Raw genomic sequence first — 20,187 nt, 5'->3', positions numbered from 1 at the left:
CCTTCATGATTCTTTCCTTGCCTGAGTATTTTGTGAATTTGACTGTGATATGCCTTGTTGATGTTCGGTTTTTGTTGAATCTAACGGGGGTTGTCTGTGCTTCCTGGATTTTGATGTCTGTGTCTTTCCCCAGGTTAGGAAAGTTTTCCACTATGATTTGCTCACATAACCCTTCTACCTCTATTTCTTTCTCTTCCTCTTCTGGGACCCCTAATTATTCTGATGTTGTTCCTTTTTAATGAGTCACTGATTTCTCTAATTCTTAAATCATGCTCTTTTGCCTTAATCTCCCTCTTTTTTTCTGCTTTGTTATTCTCTATAAGTTTGTCCTCTATATCGCTGATTCTCTGTTCTGCCTCATCCATCCTTGCTGCCGCAGCATCCTTTCAAGATTGCAGCTCAGTTATACCGTTTTTTATTTCACAATTAACCAATTTACAAGAAAAACAAATTATTAAACAAACATTTGGGAGAATGTTTAAACTCAAAGCAAGTAAATGAATTCAAAAAGCATTGTTAATTTTTTTAATTAAGTTTGTGCTGATTAAAAAACAAAGACCAAATGCTAATGGCATTGCCAGTTGGTACAGCTCACTGGAAAAAATATGCATCAAATTATAATAATATTTATACCTTTAAATCTAGTAATCCCATTCCTGAGACTCAATCCTAAGGGAATATTCTAAAATATGGAAAAAAATCTATAAACATGAAAATGATTGATGCTTATGATCTTAATAAACCTGGGAACAACTTAAGTTTGTAATGGATTAAATTAAGATGGACTATTTTACAGCTATTAAAATATGAATAAAGACTTACTGAGCAACATATAAAACTGTTGATGATATCAAAAATTATGCACATATGATAATCGATATAAAAAATGTATCTTAAAACTATATAGAAATAGGCCCAAGTGATAATTATGTTAGATTTTATAGTACATTTTTTTTCCTTTTTCTCCATATGTTTTCTAAGGTAATATTACTTTTAAGAGTAAAGTTAGAGGGGTGCCTGCCTGGCTCAGTCGCTTAAGTGTCTGACTTGGGCTCAGGTCATGATCTCGCGATTTGTGGGTTTGAGCCCCACATCGGGCTTTGTACTGACAGCTCAGAGCCTGGAGCCTGCTTTGGATTCTGTCTCTCTCTCTGCCCCTCCCCCACCCATGCTCTGTCTCTCTCTCCCTCTCTCAAAAATAAATAAACATTAAAAAATTGTTTTAAAAAAGTAAAATTAGAACTTAAGTCTAATGTATTCAGTGTGAAAAAAATATTTATTGAGTGCCTATTATGTACCTGGAAATTTTGCTATGACATTTTGAATTTTAAAAAATGCCAGAATACTTTCTTCATTATTTACTCCAGGGCAATAAAAAAGCAAAAAAAGAATGTGCTTAGTGGACTATTTAGAATAAGTAGTTCATATACAACCTAAGATTTAAGGTGCTATTGTGTGTAACCTAAGCATTTAATGCCAGGCTGTCAGCCCAACCACATTAAATATAATGGTGTTCTGTCTCACTGTAGCCATCTGCTTCAGGACTCGTTCCAAAATTATCTTACTAACTTACTCAGGTCATTCCACTGAGGAAATGAAATATCAGTGATATATTGACCAGAACATCAATGTGGGCAAGATTTTAAATAATGTATCTCAAGCTACATGTAGAGGTAACTGGATTGAAGTAAGCTAGACAAGATCATTTGCGAAGAATTGTAGCATTATTGGGGCACCTGGATGGCTCAGTGGGTTAAGCGTCTGACTTCAGCTCAGGTAATGATCTTGAGGTTTGTGAGTTCAAGCCCCTCATCAGGCTTGTGCAGACAGCTTGGAGCCTGGAGCCTACTTTGGATTCTGTGTTGCCCTCTCACTCTCTGCCCCTCCCTGACTCGTGCTTCCTCTCTCTCTCTCTCTCTCTTCTCACTCTCTCTCTCAAAAATAAATAAACATTAAAAAAATAGAAAAAAGAATTGTAGCATTATTTTTCATTGAAATTTTTAGTTAAATAGTTGTACATTCACTTGTAGTTATCAGAAATAATGTAAAAGATTACTTGTGTCCTTTACCCAGGTTCCCCAAAGGAAACATTGTTCAGAACTGTAGTATATTGTCACAACCAGGGTATTGACATGGTATGGTTCCTCCCATCTTACTCAAATTTCCCTGGTTTTATTTTATTCCTCTGTGTATGTGTGTGCACATGTATGAAGTACCACACAATTTTATCGCTGTATGTTTGTTTCCAACACCATTGTCAAGACACTGAGCAGTTGCGTTGGCAGTTAAACCAGGATCCATCCTGTTGCCCTGTTATAATCACACCATCTCTCCCCTCCCACTACTCCTAACCCCTGGCAACCACTACTCTGTCCTCTCTTTGTAAAAATTTCTCATTTCCAAATGTTATATACAATGGATCAGAATAGAAAATCCAGAAATAAACCCACAATTATATGTTCAAGTAATCTTTGACAAAGCAGGAAAGAATATCTAATGGGAAAAAGTCTCTTCAACAAATGATGTTGTTAAAACTGGACAACAACATGCAAAAGAATGAAACTGGACCACTCTTTTACACCAAACACAAAAATAAATTCAAAATGGATTAAAGGTCTACATGTGATACCTGAAGCCATAAAAATCGTAGAAGAGAACACAGGCAGTAACTTCTTTGACATCAGCTGTAGCAACTTCTTTTGACATATGTCTCCTGAGGCAAGGGAAACAAAAGCAGGAATAAACTACTGGGACTACATCAAAATAAAAAGCTTCTGCACAGTGAAGGAAACAAACAACAAAACTAAAAGGCAGCCTGTGAAATACAAGATATTAACAAATGACATATGATAAAGGGTTAGTTTCCAAAATGTATAAAGGGCTTATAAAACTCAACACCCAAAACAAATAATTCAGTTAAGAAATGGGCAGGAGACATGAACAGACATCTCTCCAAAGAAGACATCCATCCAGTGGCATCTGGATGGCTCAGTTGGTTAAGCGTCAGACTTCAGCTCAGGTCATGATCTCACAGTTCATGGGTTTGAGCTGTGTGTCGGGCTCTGTGCTGACAGCTCAGAGCCTGGAACCTGCTTCAAATTCTGTGTCTTCCTCTCTCTCTGCCCCTCCCCTTCTCACACTCTGTCTTTCTCTCTCTCAGAATTAAATAAATATTAAAACTTTTTTTAATTAAAAAAAAGACATCCATCCAATCAGCATCGCTTCTCATCAGAGAAATGCAAATCAAAACTACAAGGAGATATCACCTCACACCTGTCAGATTGGCTAAAATGAACAACACAAGAAACAACAGGTGTTAGCAAGGGTGTGGAGAAAGAGGAACCCTCTTGTACTGTTCATGGTAATGCAAACTAGTGCAGCCACTGTGGAAAACAATATAGAGACTCCTCAAAAAGTTATGAACTTTTTATAATCAGTCTTATGATCTAGCAATCACACTACTGGGTATTTACCCAAAGATTACAAGAACATTAATTCAAAGGGATACACCCATGTCTATATAGCAGCCTTATTTACAGTAGCCAAACTGTGGACAGAGTCCAATGTCCATCAACTGATGAATGGATAAAGAAGAAGTGGTATATATACAATGGAATATTATTCAGCCATAGAAAAGAATGAAATTTTGCCATTTGTAATGACATGGATGGAACTGGAGAGTATAATGCTACATGAAATAAGTCAGAGAAAGACAAATACCGTATGATTTCACTCTCATACATTTTGAGGTCGGCTTTTTTTAACTCAGCATAATTCCCTGGAGATTCTTCCAAGTTGCATGTATGTGTAATTTGCTACTTGTTACTGCTGAGTAGTATTCTACAATATTGATATACCACAGTGGGTTTAACTATACACCTGGTCTGATTCCAGTTTGGGGCTATTAAAATAATGCTCCCATAAATATTTGTGTCCAGCTTTTTGTGTGAACACCAAGTTTGCATTTCTCTGGGTTAAATGTCTAAGACAGCAGTTGCTGGATCATATAGTAAATACATGTTTGCTTTTCAAAGAAATTGCTAAACCATTTTCTAGAATGCCCATACCATTTTATATCCACCACCTCCCAAGCAGTATATGGAAGATTTTGTTTCTTTGCCAGCTTTTTGGTGCTGTCATGATAGTCTTTATTTTTAATGAAAATTTGGGACAATTTTGTTTACCTGAACTAACCAAATAATTTTGGTAGAGACCCATGTGGAGTAACTAGATTTAGAAAAGAAAACCACATTAAGGCATATCAGAAGCTATCTTTTCCAGCCCCTCCTCACCCCAAAATCATTTACTTAACTCTTAACAGCCTAATTTTACACAGTAGATCAGTTTGAGATATTTGGCCCCTTCAATCTCTAGATAATTAACAAAAAGGACTCAGCTCTCCTTTTGTAGATGTTGGGCCCAATATCCTTTATCAATATCAGGAAATAGGACTGGACATTGTTTCTTTCTCCCTTGTTTGACAGTCTTACTGTCTTCTAGAAGAAAAAATATTTTAAAAAAATTTTTAATGTTTATTTTTTTGTTTATTTGTATTTTTTTTCTTTAGCGTTTTTTTTGAGAGAGAGAGAGAGAGAGACAGAGCACGAGCGGGGGAGGGGCAGAGAGAGAGGGAGACACAGAACCTGAAGCAGGCTCCAGGCTCTGATCTGTCAGCACAGACCCCGACACGGAGCTCACACCCACAAACTCTAGACCATGACCTGAGCCAAAAAGTTGGATGTGTAACCGACTGAGCCACCCAGGCGCCCCGAAAAAATGTGTTTTATAAGGATTTTTGGACCCCCTAGACCAGTGTCTTCCTTTTGCACTGGTCTGGAAATGAAGATGCTGGATTAGGATTTGACTTGTGTTTGAGTCCCTCTTCTTATTAGCTGTGCCACTATAAATAAGTCCCTTTCTAAGTTTGCTCGGCTGCGTAAAATGAATGGATTAGACCAGTGGCTCTCAGACTCTAACATACAGTAGAGTCACCTGGAGGACTATTAAGACACCAATTGCTGGGCTCCATCCCTAGAGTTTCTGATTCAGCAGATGTAGAATAGAGCACAAGAATTAGCCTAACAATTTCCTGGTGATGCAGATCAAGCTTGTCCAGAGACAACACCTAGGGAATCACTGGACTAGATTATGCTAAAATACCCTCTGGGTCCAATAGTCAATACCATCACTTAGCCCCCAAAGAAACCTCTCAAATTTGCTTTCTTGTAAAATGTTTTGTATTTATCTTTTTTTTCTTAAAGTGATACAGATATATAGTGGAATTTAATGCAGCCATTAAAAAAATATCATAGAAAAATAATCATTGTTATGGGAAGATCACCACAATAGATTATTAGGCTAAAAAGGACCTATATATTACAAAGCAGCATATATAAAAATGTCCAGTTACACATAGATAATAGAAGTCTAGAGAGCTATATCTAAAGTGTTAGTAGTTATAGCTGATAGTGGAGTTACAAAAATTTTATTTTCCTAATTTTGTCTGTAATTCATATAATCATTAATCAGTTATTAAAAAAAACTGAGCAATACAACTCTCGATTGCTCTAAGTTTTAAGAATTACAGTAAAGAACTTATTGAATACTAACCAACAACAGTAAGCTGTTCAGGTATGATATACTATTGTCTAGGACGATTTACAAAGGCAGCGGTGAACCTCCTTAGCCTTTTCCCTGAAAAAAGTGTGGTAAATCACCTTTGTGCCTTCTTCCTACTTGATAGAATTCTGCACTCACGCACCTGCATCTGAATAGGTCTGGCCCCAGGACCACTCATTACAGCATCACATCACTGCCTACTTAATGTAGGCACTTTTCCAACTGTTAGCCAGTGGGATCCACACTGCTAACCTCACAAGCTAACCTCTCCTCCATCCTTGACAATGGGTCAGAAAGTGTTTTATCAGGCAGCTTTCTGCCTTAGTCGTATCTCTCTTAGAAGAATTAATATTTACAAGTAAAATAGGAATTTAAAAACATCACTGAAATAAGTCTGTTTAGATGGCAGAAACCAGTCATCTGCTATAGAAGGGTATTTTGTTTCCCATGTGTGTTCATGTCCCTGCCTGGGATTTCTAATTGTACTGATATCCCAAGTATGTCATCTTCTTCAACACTCATTCATGTCAATGTTAAGAGAGATAGATAAGAATGAACATAGCTGCCTTGAAAGATTACTTATTAAAGTAGTTTTGCTACTAAATATTTGAATTCATTGATACTGGAGAAAAATACTCCTTTGTTTCTGAGCTCTGGCAACTGTTTCTGAATAACTTGTTTGGTAAGAGGCCTGTCGCCAACAGGACAATGCAGTGGGATTGTCACAACACCACATCCAAGGCTGTGGTTGTATCGCTGGTTCTCTTCTGCCAAGTTATCTCCTGTAGATATTCCATAGGATTGAGAAGTTAAAAAGACCTTTTGATATATGAGTGATGGTGTGTTTATTGTGGTAGCACTGTTTTTTTATATTGTGCATTTGAACACCCACCCAGAATTATTGATTTTAACAAATGTGTCTTGTGCTTGAGGCAGTATTTTTTATGTAACATCTAAAGACTACTGCCATAGAAACGTTCACCCCATGGGTTTGCTGTCATTGGCACGGTTATTCATTTGCTTTATATAACTGGAGGCTTCAGTGATTGCATCAGAACCACTAGTTCACTATAGTGTTGCAGTAGCACCATCCAATGCCAACAATATTCTCCACCATCCCCTTGTTCCAAAAGAAGTGAGGAGAATTTTATGTCTAGAACTTACTTGCTTTGGTGAATAGGATCAAGATCTAGTAACCGTTGAATTTGTCCATGTTTTTGGCTCTATGTACAGATGAAGGGACATCAGTCCTGGTTTCTCCCCCACACATCTCTCTCTTCTGATACGAGACATACTGCTGGCTTTCCACCTAGATGTCCACTGGGAAACAGCCAATCTTAGCTTAACTGGTTCCCGCATAGATGAAAATCAGCAGGCTTTTTATTTATATTTAAATTATCATAGTGCATCCATGGCTTAAAGAAAATACAAGGCCAAGGTTTAAATTAAGTTACAGACATCCATCTTACTCTTTCTTTCCTATTTTCTACAAGCTCTTACGGATTTTGTGCAGAAAGTCAGGAGTTGGAAGGCTGCATGGATGTTCCCTTAGTCTGGAGTCTCGGTCTGCAGTTGAGTATACACATAATTGTTGTCATTTTAGAGGGAGAGGATCTTCTTCCTTATTGTATTGTTTCTTTGGTCTTTTGTTGCATCCTTCCAGTTTGCTAGTCATTCATTTAGCAAGCCACCATCCTTAAGCAGGAAGAAGTGTTTGCCACTCTGTGCCATGCCAGGTTTTGCCTCCCCCTGTCAACACAGTATTCATAATTACGGTAATAAAGACCTCTCTCAGGGTCTGCCTCAGAAATCTTACTTCCTTTCATAACCCAAGAATGGTATTTTTCTCCCAGCGGGTGTTAGGCATCCATCTCAAAACTTATCCCACATTATTAGAATCATCTCATTCCGTGGCTGTCTCCCCCACCAGCCTCTTAGCACCGGGGGAGAATGCCTTCTCAGTGTGGTCTGACTGGGCCAGTCACTGGCGTGTAGACAGTACCTAATGATTAAATGAATTGAATGAATGAAGCCAGGCTGCCACCCCAGAGAGAGAAATCTTATACTATTCATCCAACTCAAAAAGATGAGTCCAGGTATTATCAACATGGGCCTGATCAATGCTGAATTAGTGAGTTAGTAAAAATTACTTACTGTTATTTTTTTAATGTTTATTTATTTTTTATTTTTTTCTTTAAACTTTTTTTTATGTTTTATCTATTTTTGAGAGAGAGAAAGACAGCATAAGCAGGGAAGAGACAGAGAGGGAGACACAGAATCTGAAGACAGGCTCCAGGCTCTGAGCTGTCAGCACAAAGCCCGATGCAGGCTCGAACCCACAAGCTGTGAGATCATGATCTGAGCTGAAGTCAGCCACTTAACTGACCGGGCCACCCAGGCGCCCCACTTAATATTATTTAAGATGTTAAATGTATTTGATAAATGCTTGAGTCATTTTCTGAAATTATTTTTATATTTATATTTATATTTTTTGTTTTGTAAATGAAATTTGACTTTTGAAACAGTTGTATAGTATAAAGTATAAACTCTTCTGATATTTTTCTGAAATTATTTTTATATTTACATTTATATTTTTTGTTTTGTAAATGAAATTTGATTTTCGAAACTGTTTTATAATATAAAGTATAAACTCTTTTCCGTGTCATAAAACATTCTATTTCAGAACATAACTTTGAACATGAGCCATACCTAGACAAAAATACATATTTAAGGCATGGTTTTATATATTTAATATCTACAATACTCTTTAAAGAACATTTGTGTGTGGCTATGCTTATTCTAAAGAGTTTCTTCTAAAGCTTGCAGTTGCTATGAAATTCACATTTTCCAGTATTTTACTGTTGTATCTGTCTTGTTTAGCAACCCCAAAGCACTTAGATAGCCTTTTCTTTTAATGTTAATCTTGTGCAGCCTGCCTTGACAGCATATTTTTTTATTGATTGAAATTTCAAATCTATGCTGAGGAATTGAATTTAATAATATAAATTTGTTAACTAAGATAAAAGAGCATTAAAAAGTGTTTAACATATTCTGTAAATGTATTAAAGCATTTTAAACTGAAATTTGGTCAGCTATCACATCAGCCTAGCCCTGTTTGTTGTGGTTTAAGAAGATTGTTTTTAGGTGATGACTCAAAGCAGAGACATTATTTTTAGACATCTTTACCTCCTCGCCCTCTTCCTATTCCCAACTTTCCAAATTCAAGTGCACAGAATAGGGAGACTCAAACCTTACAGCCAATAGGAAAGAGTCCCATTTCTGTTGTTTTTAAATAATAATATATACTTTTGTAACTATATTTTCCAGAAATGTATCAATGGAGCCTCAAGCTGTGGCTGTGCTCATGTACTCTGAAAAGCCTTAAAACTTTTACTTTTGAGAATCAAACTAAAAAAATGAAATACAGAGTTTTCTTAGTGTAATGAAACAAAATTATCCTCAGAATAAATGGCAGTTAGGGCGAACAGTTTTTGCTGTCATCGATAAAAGCTAGAGAACACAAAATCAGCGTTAGAAATGCTGAAATATATTAACTCGCAGTGTTTTAAATAAAAAGAAGCTAAAATGCATTGTACAGTACCTGTTCCCAAGGATGATTGCAGTTTTTTGTTATTAAGAACTGCAAAATACATTATGTACTTGCCAGGCAGAATTATGAAAACTAGACATGAAAAAAAAGACATACTGGGTCAAATTCTAAAGTTTTCCCTTCTTGGTGCGGGGGAGGGGGCTCCACTTTGCATTATTTAATCAGCTCAGTCTCTTGTGTAATAGTTCCATCCTGTAGTTCATATTCACAGGCATGCAAAAGAAAATAAATCTTTGATATTTGAGGCAATCATGAAGATTAAAAGTCCCCAAACCTCTGCAGTTTACCTCATTCGTCTGAAAACTTCTAGTGGGAAAAGCACGGGTTAGGAATCAAAACTTCTTCCTGAGCCCATTATTGCCACTTAATAGCTTTGTATCCTGAGCAAGTCACTTAATTTTTCTGAGCTTCTGTTTCTTCATTTGCTTTATGTAAATCACAGGTTATACTCAGGATGAAAGCAGTCCAAATAGGCTTCATAAACTATGAAGTGTTGTACAAGTTTCAGATAGGTCCAGTTATAATTCCCATTTTGCAGATGAGGAAAGGCTGAGGGAGGCTGCTAACAAGATTGTTGAAGGTCACACAGCTGGTGAATAGAGATCTAGCTTTAAGCGCTTATGTCTATAATGTTGGTATTTTTCAGCATCAGCACTATTGACATATTAGGGCTGATAATTCTTTCTTGTGGAGGGCTGTCCTGTGCATTATAACACGTTTAACAATACCCCTGGCCTCTACTCTCTAGATGCCAATAGCGTCCCCCAATTTATGATAACCGAAACGTCTGCAGACACTGCCAAATGTCCCCTGGTGGGTAGAATCACCCCAAGTTGAGAACCGCTGGTCTGTCTGTGTGATTCCAGGGGTAAAGTTATTAACCATTTTTATGGTGATGTTTATCAGTGGTATTATTCTGAGTGGTTTCTGGTTGGAATACTCCACGACATAGCAATTTTCCGAATTAAAAAGGAGACAACTGGTTTTCCTATTTCTCAATATTAACAGTGGCATTGTCTTCTTTGGAAGGTCTTCCCCATAAACTGTTCTTACAGAAGCAGAGTATCACCTGACAGAGACACTATCTACAGTGATCCAGAAGCCAGACTGATAACCTTTCCCCTGTCATTCCATGGTCATCCCCTAAGGGGCCCCACTGTTCTCTCTTGAACAGCCCCATCTCCTCTGGTGTATTCATGGGCTCCTGATTGATATCTGTTATCAGCTGAAAGGCAAGGGAGAGGAACACATGTATTTTCATAACCATTATCTCATCTAATCCTCACAGTAAGCCCTTGAGATTTGTATCAATTGTCTGTGTTTACATTTTGTTTAGGAATCTTAACCTTTCTTCTTTGCCTGCTCCTTCAACTTTGGTGTTCTCATTGCAAAACTTGATATAGAAAACTCAGCAGGAAGTTGATATGGAAACGCAGCAGGGGCCTTTCTCACCAGCTCTGTATGAAGAGTAACAGCCTTCTGAATTACTCAACAGAAAGCCGATGCTTTCTGCCCTGCATGACTCTTCCTTTTTCCTTTCCCCTTAACAGGGATCATTAAATACATGCCTCCTTTGACTGCATTTGGGGACTTAAGAACCAACTGTCCAGGAGTAGAATGTTTTTTAGTTCTGTTGCTCACTCTTTCCCCAAAAAAAGGCCAAGCATGACTTTGTCAGTCCTCCCACACTTCTCCATCTTTGTCTCTAACCTGCAGTCTGCACTCTTCCTGATACTGGGACAGTTCCCAATTTATTTATCACTTCTGAACTCAACTTTTATGATCAACTTTAGTGTTTGTTTCTCTGTTGTTTAAAACTCCTGGGGGAAATAGATGCATTTGATCTGGGCCTCATTAAATAATCTGAAACGATTTTGTACGTAGACCTGTCTGAATTTTTTTAAACACTAAGTTTTAAGATCAGTTGCTACCGACAAGCACAATAAATATAACTGAATGTGATTAAAAGCATTCACACGACCTGGGGAGAGGCTGGCAGTGAGGAGCTGGACTTGGCGGGAATCTTCTGGACTCAAACTTCTGCTCACGGAAAGTCCAAAAAAAGGCAGTCTGAAACAATGGGAAGGAGGACTGGATTACTTCACGGCCGTACAGCTTCAGTGTCAATTAAAACTTATTTATTTTTTTCTTTAAAGTGCATGCGAATCATGTTAATTACTACATGGTTCATTTAAAAAGGAGTAATTGGCTCCCGCTGTAAAATGGCAGTGTCTGCCCGGACTCAGGAGTTATTTTTCTTTTGTAGATCAGCATGCGTCTCTATCGACCAGATTTCCCTGATTCTGATTTGATGTGCATTGAACCATTTCATCATGTTATATAAGTGAAGCATCGTGGGTCTTTCTTCCTTCTCCAGGTGGCCTTTTTGAAGATGTAACTGTTGGAGCCGAGGCATTCCTGTCCCTGGAAGCCAGCTCTCCCACACAGAGCACCCCAGAGGCCAGCATTCTGCACAGTAGGCAGCCATTACAGAGACAAGAACCATAGCTACTGAATAAGAGCATCGCGTCAAAGTTGTGAGTTTACTGGTTCGCATATACTCTCCATGAGAGGAGTTCACTTCAAATCTTTGAAGAACCAAGACTGTGAAGAACGTTGCCATAACAGGTTGAGGAAAGTGTAGAAGTTACGTCTCTATTTCCCACAGAGAGGAATATTCCAATATGTGCCGCGTCAGCACCACCTGGAAGGAGATTAGCTGGTGGAGTCCCATCTGTCCTTTGTGGAACGCAGTGAGGGGCTTCACTGGTGGATCTGAATGTTAACTGCCGTACATCCAAGCAAATAAACTTACATAATCTTCCCATTTGGTTTGTTGAAAACAAATGTTTAGAAAGAAAAATAATAGGAATTTGTATGCTTTATTCAGAAGAGATGCTCAGTGAATAAATGTTTGTTGAATGGTTATCACATTAAAGGTTTTCCTGCTTATGCAGGCCTGCATGGGTTCCTTTTCTTTATTTCCTTTACCAAATACTGTTGCTGATCAACAGATACACCTCATTGGCGTCCCAGTATAGACTGGTCTTAATCCTTGTGTGCCAGAGCCCGTGGAGAGGAAGCTGTGGAGCGAGCATGATGGAGCTAGGGAGATTGCTACAGAGCATCACGGCGAGCTGCTGATTTCACAGAGACGGTTAGATCCTCGCCCACAGTCCCCCAGCTCCGGGCAGAGCTGCTCCGAGAGCCAGGCAGATCCCCTGTCTGTCACGAGGACAGTCTGGATCTGCACCCGTACCTGCTGCTCGCCCAACCTTGTGGTGTTCATCCTAGCCTACAGGCTGCCTTATACCTCTGTGCCCCCAAAACGCTGGGTTTTACGTCCCCGGATTTCCTAACACCCAAAACGTGGGTGTCACTTGGCCTTGTGCTTTAGCGAACTTTCTGTTTCACCCAGACCCTTGTCCTGCCAGCACAGCCATGCTGCGGCACTCCTAATGTGTAACGGGCAGACTGACACAGGACCAAAACCCATCTGTTTGGCCCTGCAGCGTCACTTTATTAAGCGCAGTTTGAAACAGCAAAGATCTCAGTGATCTGTCCAAGACACACAGCCACAGATGAGAATTCCTTTGGCTTCTCTTAAGCTACTAAGCTCCCAAATACCAAGCTGGTTTTCCATGCTTTCGATTTCTAGCTGTCAGTATAGAGCAGGGTTTCTCCACCTCGGCACCATGTAGGTTTGGGGCCAGATGACAGTTTGTTGTGAGAGATTGTCCTCTGCTGTGGGGAGGAACTCTTTTTCCCTCTAAATTCTGGGGCTGCAGTTTGCAAATCAAACTGATAAAAGATAGGTGAATAAGAAAAACAATTTAATTGCATACATCCACAGGAGAGTTTCACAAAGGAAGGAGACTCAAGGAGGTGATCAGACGATTGAGGTTTATATACCATATTGGGCTAAACAAAGAAAAAAGAGGTTTTGGGCTTTTTGGCAGGGGAGGCAAATTATAGGAAGGTGAGGGAAGGAAATGTATGGTAATAGGGTTGTCTTGTTATGCAGATAAGAGTTTCTTTGATGATAAGAGTTGTCTCCCGGAGTAGTGCTCTTCCTGGTACAGAGACGTCTTTACAAATGGAAATTTCCCTTATAAATGTAAATTTCATTTACAAAAGGGGAAATTTATACTTTATTTTTAGGTAGTTACACGGAGGTAAAGAGCTTTTTCTGCCTCTGCTGGCTTTCAGTTGTCTTTAGCTCAAAATAATCCTTATGCCAAAGTGGCGTATTTTGTGGTGACATAATTCTGGTACCCTTCTGTACAATGAAGGATGTTTAGCAACATCCCTGGCCTCCACCCACCAGATTCTGGTAGCCCTCCAACCCCAGTTGTGACAACTAAAAACATCAGCAGACATTGCCCTGGTGTCCAAAATTGACCCCAGTTGAGAACCACGGCCTTAGAGGACATAGCCTAAGAAACAAGATCTGTGACTTTGTATAGTTGTGTGTTGTCACTGACACAGTCATTACAAAATCTAGGTCTTTTGTGGCATGGGGCCTGGCCTTAGTGTACTATTGGTTTCACAAATGAATACATTCATGATGAATGCTTTTATGTGTGACTATTTCTTACGAGTTCAGTTTATATTGTTGGAGACCAGAATAAACTCAGTGAAGCAGAGTTCAGTCTGTGCATAAAATAGAAATTTCTTCTGAGATAGTCTTTCTTCCTCTGGAGAAGAAAGCAGCTGTTACTGTGTTTGTTTACGGTTTAGATGGTGAAGGTACTCAGGATTCAAGACAACTCTACCACTCAACCAAACCCAGCTAGAAGAGGATTCCAATTTCCTAACCTTGTGTAAGTAAAATCAAGTTAAAGTCAAGTGTAGTTATGGGCTCCTGGGTAGCTCAGTCGGTTAAGTGTCCGACTTCAGCTCAGGTCATGATCTCATGGCTCACGAGTTTAAGCCCCGCGTTGGGCTGTGTGCTGACAGCTCGGAGCCTGGAGCCTGCTTCAGATTCTGTGTCTCCTTCTCTCTCTGCTTCTCCCCAGCTCGTGCTCTTTCTGTCTCTCAAAAATAAATAAACACTAAAAAAAAAAAAAAAAAAAAAATCAAGCGTAGTTATACCTCTTCACCTCTCTCTGGGTCTTATGAGGAACCAAGCCAGAGAGAGCTAAGCCCACCTTCTTCTTAATGGCACCAGTGGAGGATGGAAGTAGAGTGGCTTTGAGAAGCTCTGAGGAAGGGGCAGGAGTAAGAGGTCTGTCTGTCCATCTCTGTCTTCTCTCTCTCCTCTCTCTGTCTCTCTCTCATGTGCGTGCGCGTGCACACACACACACACACACACACACACACACACACACAGGATTTCTGTTTATACTGTGGTTGCTGTGTGAAGTTGCATCTGTCATGCTACTTAAGACCTTGCCACAGGGGCGCCTGGGTGGCTCAGTCCGTTAAGTGACCAACTTCAGCTCAGGTCATGATCTCATGGTTTGTGGGTTTGAGTCCTGCATTGGGCTGTGTGCTGAATGCTTGCTCTGAGCCTGGAGCTTGCTTCAGATTCTGTGTCTCCTTCTCTCTCTGCCCCTCCCCCACTTGTGCTCTGCCTCACTCTGTCTCTCAAAAATAAATAAATGTAAAAAAATATATTTTTTAATAAAAAATAAAAATCTTGCCACAGTGAGGTTCTCAAGCTCAACATGTCTCCACTGGTTCTAGGGCTGGGAGGGAAGGGCCAGCACAGTTGAGCTGAGCTGTTAACGTCTAAGCACTGGGTAGGTCTGAGGGTAACGTGTTAACCTATAAGAGTCTTCTTCTTTGGGGCCACAGGAAGTGGGGAAAGGAGGGGAAGGGAGCCATTCTACTTATCCTTTGTCTTTGTCTAAATAATTTTTTTTTAAATTGCTTCTCTTTCTCTGAGAAAGAGAAATATCCAACAATGAAGAGATTTAGTTAAACCACATAAGGAGGGCTAGAGAGAATTGAAGCAGGCTGTACAATCTCCATATTGGTCCTGGGAAGTCATTCTACACTAGCCTCATGTGTCATACGAGTATAATTCCAGAATCTATTCAAGAGCAGTCCTAAATGGAACCACAGAATTTTAATATACTATTAAGAGGTTCAAAAAAAAATCTACCAGGGGTTAGCCAGCAAAAAGAGAGGAAGGGACATTGTGGGTCAAAAAAAAAAAAATGTTCACTATCATCAACTGAGTAATTCTATGCATGACACTATTGATGGTCTTTAACATAAATTACCTCATGCAGTTCTCTCCACGGCTCTGTGACACAGGTGCTAGTATGTTCCCATTCTACAGATAACAGGGTAAAAGCAAGACAAGAGCCATTTGTGCAATTTCCCTAGATGGTCAGAGAACCCTGAGGCAAGAAGTCTCTGGGTGCCAAGAAGACCAAACAGAATAAATACATAATGAAGCAGGGTTTTAAAATAATTGGGAATAAGACAAGAAACAGGGCAAGAAAAACATCATGTAGTGTTTGAAAATGATTGAAGTTAACGAAAAGTAGGGGTGCCTGGGTGGCCCAGTGGATTAAGCATGCAACTTTGGTTCAGGTCATGACTTCACAATTTGTGAGTTTCAGCCCGATGTCAGGCTCTGTGCTGACAGCTCATAGCCTGGAACCTGCTTCAGATTCTGTATCTCCCTCTCTCTGCCCCTGCCCCACTCAAACTCTCTCTCTCTCTCTCTCTCTCTCTCTCTCTAAAAAATAAATAAACATTAAGAAAAAAATTTTAATAAAAGAAATAGGAAAAGTAAAACAAATTAGAAACCCCAGAAATAGCAAAAACCCAAATGACAGTCAAAATAATAATAACAGAGTTACTATTTCTTGTTAGCCAAATCTCAGGCCTTGCTCTGTATGCTTTCATGTATCATCTCTCTTTTAATCCTCAAAATAATCCTATGAGGGAATTCTTACTTTTCCTTTTTTTATATGAGGATACTGAGGAGCCAGAGGCTAGGTAAATATTTCAATCACACAGTAGAGTTACATTTTGAGCACAGGCATATAAGCATTGTTCCATCGGACCTCTTGGATATCAGTGATAGAATTAGCATAGTCTGTTAAAGGTGCCTGGGTGGCTCAGTCAGTTGAGTGTCTGACTTCAGCTCGGGCCATGATCTCATGGTTTTGTGAGTTTGAGCCCCATACCTGCTCTCTGCTGTCAGCACAGAGCCCGCTTTGCATCCTCTGTCCCCACCTCTTTCTCTGCTCTTTCTCTGCTCCTCCCCTGCTTGTGGTCTCTTTCTCAAAAAATAAATAAAACATTTTTAAAAATATTAAAAAAAAGAAAAGGAAGAGGAGGTTGGCAAGGACCAGAACCATATTAAAACACCAAATTTCCAATCCATTTTTGATATCTAAAAACTGTGATAAATGAGTGGTTCTCATTTATAAATGAGTGGATCTCATTCTTACCCTGTATAACAACAATGGATAGACCCTGTTGAAAACTTCTGTTGGCCACCCATTTTTGGCAAACCAGTCACTGAGTCTGTTCATTTAATGTGTGCTCATTGAAAGCCTACTACATGCCACGCATAGTTACGGGGACTGCAGATAGGATCCATCAAACCAAGGCCCTGCCCTCATGGAGCTTACATTCCCATGAGGGAGCAGACAAAAAAGAAACACTATATTTTACTATATTTTATTATAAAATACTGTTATAAAGTAAATTAATTTCTGAAAATAAGTACAATAAGAAAAAGAAAGCTGGGTAAAGGGAGAGTGTACGATGGGGTGCTATTTCAGACGGAAGTTTTGGTTGAGCTTTAGGTGTATGTATACCATTAGGGCCATATATGTCACGATATTTGAACTCCCAGTTAGAGCGACTATGGAGATACATCATTAAATGCCAAAGATTGAGCAGAAACACAACCTTACATCATTTTGCCCAAAGTAGCTTACTAAACAAGGATACACCGATATTAGCAAGGCTTGTTTGATTCCATTGATCACAAAAAATTTGACTTGAACCAGGCACTCAGTGTAATTGGCCTTGCACTAACCACCTTGTAATTAAACCTGATCAGTCGCCCCTGTAGTAAAATATGCTGACAAGGTTAAATGGTTTTGTATGATAGATAAAGCTAGCCTAGTTGTTGTCCCTGGAACATTTGTTTTTGCTTTTAATGTATAACAAAGATGAATTAGGACCCACATTTCATTATAATTCAGGAATGTAGGGATGACTAGTATATCTTAGTCTGTAGTTAGAAAAGCATTAACATTTATCTTCTACATCAGAGGGATGGTTCCCACTAATTGCTTATCTAAGAGTCCTACATCTTCTTAAATACTCCAGAGCATTCAGTGTGACTTAATGTAACAATTTCTCTTTGTTTGCCTCTTGAGATGCTTCAAGCTATTAGTTAATGAACCAGAACTCATCATCATTCCTTAGTCTGGGGGTAAAAGTGGGCAGGAGTTACACGGAAATAAGTTCTTTTAACAGGTAAGTTCCCTAGTTTTAAAACAAGTAAGTTTTGCTTAAAAGAACATTTTAGAAAGCATCAAAACTATACTACTATTCTTTTTAAAATATGGTTCCATTTTTGACTAGGAATGGAGTAAACCAGTTTGTCCTCAAACCTGCTACAGATAAATTAAGAAACCCATTTTCAGGGCCCCGCATTTATGCTAGGGCCCTTTGGCTACAGGTACAGTAAGAGGGCAGGGTTTGCCCAGACCCCCCACCTGTGACCTTCCACAGCCTTTCTGGTCAGAACGGGAATTACTGACATTACTCCATTTCATTATTCATCTTTCTTCCCACCTAATTGGCTTCTTTCTGTAAATCTTTTAGCATTTTAATTTGATCTCTTTTGACATTTCATGGGTTAAAGACTTTTTCCTTTTATTTTATTATGCTTTGGAAAGGAAAAAGAGCATTTTTATTGCTATAACTTGTTTATACAAATTCTGTTAGCGTACTGGTTACAAATTTCAATACATCTACCAAAAGTCCCAAACCAAGAACACTGGTGGTGCCTGGGTGGCTCAGTCAGTTAAGTGCCCGACTTTTGGTTTTGGCTCAGGTCATGATCTCACGGTTTGTGAGTTTGAGCCCTGCGTTGGACTCTGGGCTCAGTGCTGACAGTGCAGAGCCTGCTTGGGATTCTCTCTCTCTCCCTTGCTCTCTACCTATCTCTTTCTCTCTCTCTCTCTCTCTCTCTCTCTCTCTCTCTCAAAATAAATGAATAAACTTAACACCACCACCATAAGTGGGTAACTTAGTTTAAAACAGTCACAGCAGTTGGTTGCCTATTTGGAGTTTCTGGTGAATCTTTTCTAAACTCAAGAGAAATAGGGTTCATTATTTCTTTTCCCAGAACCTTCCAGGCCTGAGCAGAGCATGGCAGCCTTTTTGTAGACTTATGCTAGAAAAGGTATTATAGAAACAAAGCACTTTATATGTGCTTATAAAATAGTGAAAGCTATTTCTTCACTGAGTCTTAAGAAACCAGTGCTTGGGAACAGGAACAGAACTCTCTGACCTGTCCCACCCCTTCATTTCCAACCACTCTCCCTGCCCCTCCCTAACCAATACCATTTCTAGGAAAATGAGCCTGAAGTGCCAGCCTCGGTTACTCTTGTACTCCCTTCCAGAATCAAGACTGAAGGGTTATGGCCTCCTCATTTGAAACTGTTGGAGAACAAGGATTCTTGTCCCCTCAAAGGGCCTTCTAGCTGGATTAAAAATCAAATCGACATAAGACAGATTAACAGGAGAAAATCAAATTTAATGGTGTACATATGAGGAATCCACACAGACGTGGAGATTCAAAAGACAGGCAAAATGACGACTATAAGTCATCCTGAACTAAGGAGAAGAGGGCTGAAGTCTGGGCTTCAGAGGGAAGAATGTACTTCACTGGGCAATAAGTAGAGCAGATGTGTGATAATTAGATATTTGCCCTACCACACAGTTGGGTCACTCAGATAAATTGTATCTCTGGTAATAACCCTTATTCTGGGAAAGACCCTCCAATTTAGGTTCTTCTATGTAGTTACAGGAAGGGCAAAAGTTTCTCTTGAGCCCATAGGGTCTCATTCATCTTCAGCTGAAAATAATCTTCATGTCAGAGTGGGCCCATATCTGGGGCCAACTGCCTTTGGTTCCTATAAAATTTTCTCCTCATAGAATTGTGACAGTATTGAAATTAGTCATTATCAGGTTTTTTTCCATGTTGAAGTCTTTTTTTTAAATTTGAGTATAGTCATCATTAGTTTTATGTTCCATAATAGTACATATTGGACTTAGAAAGTACATTCACTTACACTTTCTGAAAAAAAAAAAAAAATTGCAGCCCTTCCCTCTCTTCCAAATATCCTGCATAGTAAGGTCAACAAAAGGCACTATAAATTCTCTCAATTGTCCCTGTGATCATAAAGCTTAGTCCAAATGTTAAGAAAGATCCTTGAAAGGTTCATAAGGTAACAAAAGCTTTTAAATAAATTTCCTCATTTTAACTCAATAAAATCTGAGAAATGATGTCAAGAAGAAAAGGAAAAAGCGGCCAAGATATTCTCTCATCAAGCACAGACAAAAGAAGTCGTTTTAGTGTTGCTATTAAGAGAAAAATAAGTTGACAAGTATTTTAAAAACTTTTTTTTAAAGAAACCACCAGTAAATTGGAAATATATGTGTTAGAAATCACTACAGGAAACAAAGAGGACTTGATCAGTAAAACACATGTCCTGTATATCTGTCCAACCCTGTGATAATTGTTCAAGACAATTTTAGAAGAGCTCATTTCAAAACTTGTGTTTATTTGTTTCTCTGCTTTATTCTATCAAGCCAGGGATATCCTCTAAATAAAGGCTGCTGTCTGTGGAACATTTGGTGGTTGTATCTCTTACACAATCAATAAAGTGTTTCTGAAATGTGTACTGTCTTTAGATCCAGTTTTGATGAGGTTAAAGCTGAGAGTGGAGGTGAGAAAAACCATATGG

The 20,187-nt window shown here is 39.0% G+C and overlaps 1 protein-coding gene across 10 annotated transcripts in view; it reads left to right on the top strand.

Annotated features, from left to right (window-relative positions):
- UBE3D (ubiquitin protein ligase E3D) overlaps positions 1–20,187 on the top strand; it is a 240,704-nt gene that overhangs the window by 144,825 nt on the left and 75,692 nt on the right. For 5 of the 10 annotated variants that reach the window (XR_006217734.1, XR_006217735.1, XR_006217733.1 and 2 more), the window contains exon 10: positions 13,970–14,052. The exons of 2 other annotated variants lie outside the window; for them this stretch is intronic. Coding sequence is in view for 5 of the 8 variants with exons in the window: in XM_042986733.1 (XP_042842667.1) it covers positions 13,970–14,052 (83 nt within the window). In the remaining 3 variants the exon portion in view is untranslated. 3 more of the 10 variants (XM_042986731.1, XM_007090147.3, XM_042986734.1) reach the window with 3 other exon arrangements.

This window comes from Panthera tigris, chromosome B2, assembly GCF_018350195.1.
Source record: "Panthera tigris isolate Pti1 chromosome B2, P.tigris_Pti1_mat1.1, whole genome shotgun sequence".
NCBI classification, from domain to species: Eukaryota; Metazoa; Chordata; class Mammalia; order Carnivora; family Felidae; genus Panthera; species Panthera tigris.
Note: the sequence above shows the minus strand (reverse complement) of the source record. Positions and strands in the feature narration are given on the sequence as shown.